The 9,335-nt window shown below is 45.5% G+C and overlaps 1 protein-coding gene and 1 pseudogene across 1 annotated transcript; both read right to left on the bottom strand.

Annotated features, from left to right (window-relative positions):
• Positions 1-694: 694 nt before the first annotated feature.
• LOC125518215 lies at positions 695-1,939 on the bottom strand. Its single transcript, XM_048683130.1, has one exon. It carries the CDS (start codon positions 1,937-1,939, stop codon positions 695-697), a length of 1,245 nt encoding a protein of 414 aa, XP_048539087.1.
• Positions 1,940-7,817: 5,878 nt separating this feature from the next.
• On the bottom strand, positions 7,818-8,714 carry LOC125525778 (annotated as a pseudogene).
• Positions 8,715-9,335: the final 621 nt, after the last annotated feature.

Genomic DNA, 9,335 nt, shown 5'->3' with positions numbered 1-9,335 from the left:
TGGATTGTAAGTTTGTAACCATGTAAATAGCCAGTGGATTCAAGGGTTTGTAAATAGCCAATGCATTGTCACCATATAAAAAATGAACCACAGAACCACCTCATTGCTTTTAAAACCGCTACTCAGACTATACAAGCCGCCGTTGTAATTTGATAATCTCTTATCATACAAAAAATTAGAAATGTATCGACTAAGAGTAGCAAAAAAAGGATGTGAGCATGCTGACGAGACCAGAGCATTAGCTAAAGGACCTATAATTCAAGCAACGAGAGAGAATAACTAGAAACAAAGAAACCCATGCCAAGTTGAATAAACATGCCCAAGGCTAACTCTGGATTACTGGAACAGTGGCAGTAAAGTGGTTTCCTTATTACTCCTACAATAATAAGATGCTCATGTGCATGTTCTAGATGAGAATTGCTTTCCCAAATTCAGTAAGCTTCCAATTTCACGTAAATTAGACAATACATTATCCCAAAATGTACCAACGATGCATAACACTTATTAAATATAAAACTGCAGACAGGGCACAATATCAATTGGCTGCATCCATAACCAACACTGCTTGTATGAAAATAAACATATTACCAAAGTGTGTCATCATCAAGCAAATCCCTGAAACATATTGCTTTGCTGTGCCAGACTGTGACCAGATTAAATAAGAGTACACTAAAGGTTGAACAATTCGAGCAACTCAGATAGTTGGTGGAGACAGGGATGGTGGGAAACCAGCATATAGATGACCTGCTGAGATCGCTTTGGTAAGCCCAGCGAACAACTCGACCTGCAATGTCTTCGAGTCCACCGAGAAGTATCCAAACTTCAGATCCTCTTGTGAAGGCGTGGTGTACAACACGTCTAAAAGCAAGTATCCCTCGGCTACACCAACCAGAATTGCACGCTTTACCGGCATTGGGATGTCCTTCTCCCAGTGCCATTGATTATTTCTAAGAACAGAATACGTGAGCCAGAGTGGGTCATTTTCAGTGTCCTGATCATACCATTTAGTGAGCATCCCAAGGTTTCCCTCCGACGCCTCGACAATGACAGATCGACCCATCCCTCGATGGTCAGGCGGGAGGTCGACATCAGAGAACTCCATGGTGTGCGTGTCCAGCAGAAGCAACTTGTCCAGGAAATGCAATTGCCAGCAGAAACATCCGTGGACGAACTGACGATCCGACAGCCCGGTCTCAGAGTTTCCAAAGGAAGCAAGTGTAGCCCGAGCACTCCATTGGTCGTATGTAAGAACACGCCATTGTCCATCCAAAGAGGAGAAGACAATAAGCAGCAGATGCATTCTGCATTGCGCCAAGCACATCACTCTGAATGATAGAGGGTCCTCCTCATCGTCGCCGGGAGCAAGGAAAGTCTCCAGACAAAAAAGGTCCGGTCTGCGGACCAGCGCCTTCAGGTCGTCGGGGACGGCGGGCAGCAGGACGTAGCGGCGATGCACCGGGTCGCACACGGCAAGGTCTCTCACCAGAAATTTGCGGTACATGTAGTCGCACACATCGGAGCCCACCAGGATGTTGCTGCCGCTTTCTTCTTCGACCGGGGCGCCGGCAAGGAGGGCGCGTCCGTCAAAAAGGTTGATTCTACTCCAGGTACGGCCGGCGGTGGAGGGGAGGAAGGAGGAGCAAGAGAAGTCGAAGTCGGCGAAGGCGCGGGCGGCGATGGCGGAGGGGTGCGGCGGCTGCACCGGACTGAACGGGTCGTGGAGAAAGCCGATGAGAGGAGGCGGGTGGACGGTGCGGTAGCGATGGAGGAATGCGTGGCCGGCGATGACGCAGCAAAAGGTGGCGCATGCGGTGGAAGCGCGGGCTAGGTCCGCGGCAGTGGGGAGGCGGAGGAAGATTTCCTCGAGGAGGTCGTGTGGGGTTCGAAGGAACGGCGGCTCCGGCGGTGGTGCTGGGCGCGAGGTTGGCGGCGGCGCCATGGATTGGGGGATTGGGGATTTCTGGTGGATAACTGACGAACGACCACTACCGCTATATAAGTTCTCATAGCTGAGCGGATGGGCTTTGTTGAGGAATGGGCCTCCTAAATGTTCATTTCCTCCATTTTTTATGGCCTTCCCTTATCTGTCAAACTTGTAACTGGCTTTCTAAAAAAAAGTAATTGCCAGGCTTGTGAATAACCTGCTGCCATTTTTTTAAAGCTATGAATCCATAATAAAAGACTTCCATTGATACGAGACAACATGGGAAAACAAAGAAATTACTACCAAGTTTTGAGACCAGCAAAAACGAGCCAATGTGTGGGTGCACTCACTGTTCCTCGTTGGTGTGGTAAGGAAGTCGTCGTGCTAAAATATAGGCAAACACCCAATTGAAAAAAGAGGCCACATCCTTGTTACTGCAGCGAAAGGTTCTTTTGGCGATGATAGAGTTATGAAGGATCTACGATGTTCCTACACACAAAAAATCTATTTTCTATGTTCAAATTGCACTTAAAATTTAGTTTTACAATAGATATGTGAGTCAATTAGGGATGATCAATACTCTTCCATCATACTATTTTGTATGTTCATGATATATCTCATATCTCTCGCTTGGTCTCTATCTACAGAGCATCTCCCAAGGAACTCAACACCAATGATGTGCTCGCTTCGTCAAACACCTTGGAGCTCGTGCAACAGCTTGTCATTTGTCTCTTTTTTTATGCTCTGTTGCCCTCTACTAGCTCCAAAGGAGAAAGATCACTCTGCTGTCATTCCATTCACTCAATCTGTTGCTTCCAATCATAGAGATTGACTTTTCTATGCCCGGGTCTAGTGTAGCCCATTATCCCACCATCCAGCCATTGATCTATTTTTTGGAATATGAGCTTGTAGATCATGTTTTACCGGTGATTAACAGGAAAGGAGCAGTGGACTCAATTACTGCAGAGGCTAGATGTTTTTCCTTTTCCTGGTCTACCACTGACTGTTCAGCCCGACAAGAGAGAGGGAAAAGAATGTGGCAGTATCCTGGCAGCAAGAGAGAAAAGTGTAGAACTCGAGAGATCCCGTGATACAAGAGAGAACACCTTGCTTGGATAAATTGAAGAGAGAGGAGACCCTGCTTTTCTTTTGAGAGCGAAGTTATAGAGTATGTCACAGAGAGTTTTTAGGAAAAAAGACACTTGCGTTTGTGAGAGACAGAATGATGGAGTCTACATTAAACTGGATGGTGAGATAATGGGGTACACTACACTCGGGCATAGAAAAGTCAATTGGAAGCAGCAAGATGATCGACTAGAATGACAGTAGAGTGATCTTCCTCCTCTAGAGATGGCTGAGGCAGCAGATCATCAACAGAGGGACCAATGATATGCTGCTACAGGAGCTCCAAGGTGTCTGATGAAGAACATCATCAGTGCTGAGTTCGTTGGGAGGCACCCTGCAGACAGAGACCAGGCAGGGGATATATAGTATATATATCTTGAACATACATAACAATATGATGGTGCCGTATCAATCCTCACTAATCGACTGACATATCTACTCTGAAACTAAATTGAAACATAGAAAACACATTTTTTTGCGTGTGGGAACATCGTAATGACTTCATAACTCTATCGTTGCCTAAAGAATTTTGCATAACATCTCTAGAACTAACATAACACATTTTTTGTAGTATTAGTACATGTAATACCCTAACAGGAAAAATTATGAATAACTCAACATGCCTACTTCATTTGAAAATACAAAGAGTTATTTGGCTGAAAAGATGATTTTACTCATAAAAAGTAGTAGATTTATTGTGAAAATAAATCAAGTGCCCATTTTTTCGCTGGAAGAGTTAATTGCCCATCTTTTTCGACAAGAAAAATTAAGGCACTTCAAATGCGTGCAGAAGAGAGTAAAATATGCATGATTACGTTGCCTGCCATGAAGTAAGAAGACTGTAAACTTTGTTGCAGCAGTATTTTAAATTATACCATGATGATTTTTCTCTGGACCGCAACGGTGCCATCTCCAGGAGTATTTCAATATCCACTATGTGTTTGCCGCTGTTCTTGCTTCTCAAGCTCATGGGTCGTACGTGGTGGAGGCGATGATTTCTCAACCATTGGCTACCTATATATAAGCTACCCGATCTGTCGATCTATTATATAATAAATGCGCAATATGGTGAAATCGGCTAGGACGCATCACATCAATTAGAAAATATTTGCCCCCGATTCGGTGGATCGATCTATGCATATTTAAACTATGAATCTGTGGCCATTCAATGTGCATAAAATATACTCACTAATTAGAAAATACAAGCCCTCCATTGGTGGATCCATTAAAACTATGAATCTATGGCCATTCAATCTGGGGAAACGCTTACTATCAACCCGCAGATCGCAGCGGCCGCGTCCGCCACCTTTCCTGGATGACACACGTCAAGTGAGAGCCTACATATCATCCTTCATGCAACAGGAGCTATGCTTCTGAAACATATATGGTGTTGCAATGGTCTACGACGGGTTTATGTTTTACAACAAAACCTCCCGCGGAAATTTTCTGCAATAAGACCTCGGTTGAATTTTTTTTTGCAACAAAACCTCAGTTGCAAAAATATTTTTGCAACAAAACAATTGTTGCAAAAAAAATCATGCAACAAGACGTGTGTTGCTGAAATAAAGCTGCAACATGGGTCTTGTTGCGAAATAATTCCACAACAAGACCCATGTTGCAATGGTGTAGGCGCGCTCGGACGGTCGATGGGGCAGATCTAACGGCTCGCAACCCGACTGATCTTTTAAAAGATCAGCCGGCGGACGCGTAGCACGCCGGGAAACGCTAACAATCAACCGGTGGATCGTAGCAGACGCGTCCACCACCTTCCCTAGATGACACGCGTCAAGTGAGAGCCTACATATCATCCTTCATGCAATAGGAGCTCTGCTTTTGAAATATATGTGATGTTGCAATGGTCTACGACGGGTTTATGTTTTACAACAAATTCTCCCACGAAGATTTTCTGCAACAAGACCTTAGTTGATTTTTTTTTGCGAAAAAACCTCAGTTGCAAAATATTTCTGCAACAAAACAATTGTTGCAAAAACTCCTGCAACAAGACATGTGTTGCAAAAATAATGCTGCAAGAAGACCCGTGTTGCAGAAATACTTCCGCAACAAGACCCGTGTTGCAATGGTGTTGGCGTGCTCGGCCGGTCGATGGGGCAGATCTGACGGCTCGCGACCCGGCTGATCTTTTAAAAGATCGGCCGGTGGACGCGTAGCATGACAAAGTGGGCCCTGCCTATTAATTTGGAAATACTGCTACGCGTCCACCGACAGATCTATGAAAAAGATTCATCGCCTTGCAAGCCGTCAGATCTGACCGATTGAACGACCAGGAGTCACGTTTCCACTGCAACACAGATTGTGTTACTGGAAAGTTTCACAACACGGGTGATGTTGTAGAAATTTTTGCAACATAGATCAAGTTACAATTTTTTTGCAACAGAGGTCTTGTTACAGTTTTGTTTTCTGCAACAGAGGTCTTGTTGCAATTTATTTTTTTGCAACAGAGATCTCGTTGCAATTTAATCTTTCTGCAACATGGGTGTTGTTACATTATTTTTGCAACAAAGAGCTTACTGCAGAAACTCGTCATGGCGAACAGTAAACAGTGAGCGGCGGTTACGTTGACCGAAAGAAAGGAAAAGAAAACACTCGGGCAGGACATGCGTCACACGAACGAGCCGGCCGATCCTCGCATGAGATCCGCCGGAAGTAAAGCCCTTGATACCGTGGATATGTAAAATCTATGATTATGTGTAACATAATATAAAATGGCAGGCCCCACTTTACGCAAGATACATATAGGTATATATATTAAAGAAAAAAATGGATTCTAAAAAAAATAAAATGGTCATGTGTGCGAGTCAAACAAATCAAGTAACAATCACTTTTCCTCTTGCCTAAACTTGCTTTCTCCTTCCGTTGGAGCATCTAAAACCAGATCCCTATACCCGCTCCAAACACCCTGACGGGCTGTTCGGTCAGCGTCTAGACGGAAAAACATCACCCAACCGGACCCCTCATATCCATCCCAAACGCCCAGACTAACCGGCAATTCCCATCTTCAGCCCAAATCTGGAGCGGATATGGGATGTCCGGACGCGCCCGAACACGCACGCTACGTAGGATTGACCATTGGGAACCGCGCCAATTCAGTGATATCTGCCTCTAATCTGTTCGCCCTCCTCCGCACCGCCGTCACCGGACTTCTGCCGGTATATGTGCTCCACCGCCATCCCTAACTTAGTGTTTTCGCCCCAGATCTGACGGCTCGTGACCCGCCTCCCTTGCTTGACAAGTGTATATATAGGGAAATGATTCTAATGTTTCAGAAAGTCCGTCCGCAACAACACACATGTTTCAAAAAAGTTAATGTTTTAAAAAGTCCGTCCGCAACGAAATCTCTGTTGCAGAAGTTTCCGCAACAAGAGATATGTGCAAACGGTTCCGCAACACTGCCTTTGTTGCAATTATGAGGAAAGAGTCGGGCCGATGGATGCGCCAGATCAAACAACCGTAAAGGTGGCGAATCTTTGAAAATAATCCGCCGGCGGACGCGTAGCGTCGCCCAAAAAATAATATCCATCATCCGTCTTTACCGGTGTTAGACCTGCATCAAGTGTCAGTTTTTCAACCGTAGACCCTCGCCGTCTCGGGGGTTACCCTGACTATTAATAGTAAATATTTAGACAAAAGATTTTTTCAGAGTTTGCAAGTTGCAGTGTCATTTTTCAAAAATCATCAGAATTGGAGTGGCCTTTATCCAGTTAACCTTAGTATTAGTGATTAGCCTGGTTCTGTCGTTTTAAGGGTCTCCTTGCTGCCCGTGGTTATGTGCTGGTATTCCCAGAAACTTTTAGTTTGTATTGTGTGTGTGCGCGTGCGTGTTTTTTTCTTGTAATCTTGTTTGTTTGATGGTTTTGTTAATTCGAAGACGAACTTGTCTCTTTTTTTTACACAGTATAGACGCAAACACTCATATATGCGCATACACTCACCCATATGAACGCACACACGCACACACTACGCCTATGAGCACCTTCGAAATACTGAACCGGCATATCATCTTGAAATTTATGAAGTCGCCGTAGTCACCTCATCATCGACGAGAACGTCTCCTCCCACTGAATGCGCATTGCCGGAAATCCTGAAATAAATCCAGGAATAAATGCGAGCACTAGGACTTGAACTTTGGTGGGCTGAGATACCACAGTCACTCTAACCATCCAACCACAGATTGGTTCGGGATGAACTCGTGTCTCGAACCTTTGTTCTAAAACATTAGTAAGACAATTACCTGAACCGAGCATGAGTAAAATCCCGTCTAGAGATACCTGGTGATCTGAGCGTATCCCATGATCACAAAAATTATGTACAAGTACCTATATAATCATTGCTCAATTGTTTGAGAAACGTGGTTATTGCGGCATAAAGCTAGCGCTATGAAAAGAGAAAATAAATCAACGAATGAAATCACGTGCAGACGCCAAATTACGGAATCAATTGTTACATAGGGTGTGAATAGTGTTACAAAGCATTTCCATCCCACAAAAATGAAGCTTTTTCCATCATTTCTAAAGAAAATGTATTTCGATCGGCTTCGTCATGGTAACAGATCCCCGGTAATCAATGTAACTAACGACTCAAACTATGACTGAAATTTAAAAATGGACGACATTGGTTACATCTTAATAAACTCTTGAGATTCCAAACCGTCTATTTATTGTTTATTTTTGAGAAAAATGACCACACTGGTTTCTGCATCGTTAAGATGCACACAACCAACAACCATTTGTTACTTACCAGTTTGCTTGTGTCAAGCCAGCAGCACCTCCTGGATGAGCCTATCAATAATGCGCATGGACCTGCCGTCATGCTGCGCTGAGGCAATGGCGCTCTTCTAGAGCTTTAGCGCGCGTCGTCTCATGTCTCGCCCTTTCTCCCCCTCCATGGCCTCCCGCGGAATGGCCTCGACCTCGGTCCTCGTGACCTCTTCCCCAATCTCCATCCCAATGCTTCACTCCATGCACTTGTACCGGCAATTGGTCTGCTGCTCCGTGAAGAAGGGCCAGCAAACAATCGGCACACCGCCGCAGATGCCTTCCAATGACGAGTTCCACCCAGAGTGTGTGAGAAACACCCCTACGGCCTCGTGCTCCAGCACCTTCTCCTGTGGGCACCATGTCGAGAGCATGCTTCGCCCCTCCGTCGCCGCGGAGAACTCTGGCGGAAGTACGGCGTTGTCGTGGCCCTTGACAAGGTCAGGCCGTAGGTTCCACAAGAAGGTGTCACCGCTATTGGCCAGCCCCCAGGCGAATTCCAACAAATGCTTGTTGGACATCATTGTGATGCTCCCGAAATTGACATACACCACTGAGCGCGGCGGCTGGTAGCCGAGCCATCGGAGAGGTGCGTCCTGTTCCTTCCAAAGATTGGAGCCGATGCCAAGGAGAGGGATGTCCTCCGGCACGTTGTTGCGAACTGTCAGATGGAGCGGCCCCACTGTGTAGATGGGTGGTAGGAACTTAGACATGGCATCAAGCAGGGGCGCATCGAGCTCGTCAAAGGTGTTGATGATCACCGCTGACGCCTGCCACATGGCGGTTGTCTCGTGGATGAAGAAGTTGAACATGATGTCATCGGGATCCGTGGTGCGCACGAAGCTTGGGAGGTCACGCAGCCGGAGGTCCTTGGGCATCGACGGTATCCAGTTTATGATCGTGTCCAAGTATCCATTGGTCAACTGTGCTCCTCACCACATTGAAACGGCTTATGACTGCCGGCCTACTTCCATTAAACTCGCGTGTGTGCCAATAAAGTTATACCGGCCACACGTCCATCCGCGAGCCGGCCGATATTAAACACAACGCCAGTTGGCTCTTCGTGTCCGCCCGATATTTAATCGGGTGCTCTAGAAAATAGACTGGCGCAAATGAAAAGAAAAAACAGACACTTCTTTTTTTTGCAAGGAAACCATACACTTCTTTAATATGTGCTCCCTATTTTGACCTGTACTTGTTTTTCATGACCAAGCTAGCTAGGTCGATCTAGGTCTCGGTGGTGATGCCTCCGGTGAGGTCGTAATGTTTTATGTCCAACCTTGAGTCAATCAGCCCATTACATACGCACAACGTGCACCGGACGATCAATCCAAGTGCCAATTGGCTGTGTCAAACGTACTAAGCTTATGCTAAGCATATGAAACAACGACACATCGTGCCGGGTTGCTGCCATGTCCGTGGAGTCTTCTACACTCGTTACCAAAGATACACATAAATTTATTTCGCCAAAAAATAAGATACATATAAATTTGCCCTTTGAAAGTTGGGATAGG

The sequence above is a fragment of the Triticum urartu genome, chromosome 7 (assembly GCF_003073215.2).
Source record: "Triticum urartu cultivar G1812 chromosome 7, Tu2.1, whole genome shotgun sequence".
Lineage (NCBI taxonomy): Eukaryota > Viridiplantae > Streptophyta > Magnoliopsida > Poales > Poaceae > Triticum > Triticum urartu.
The sequence above is the reverse complement of the archived record's forward strand: the minus strand, read 5'-3'. Positions and strand labels throughout refer to the sequence as shown.

Bases quoted from the DNA above. Each gene is read 5' to 3' on its own strand.
- LOC125518215 (XM_048683130.1), bottom strand. From the start codon at position 1,939: ATGGCGCCGCCGCCAACCTCGCGCCCAGCACCACCGCCGGAGCCGCCG.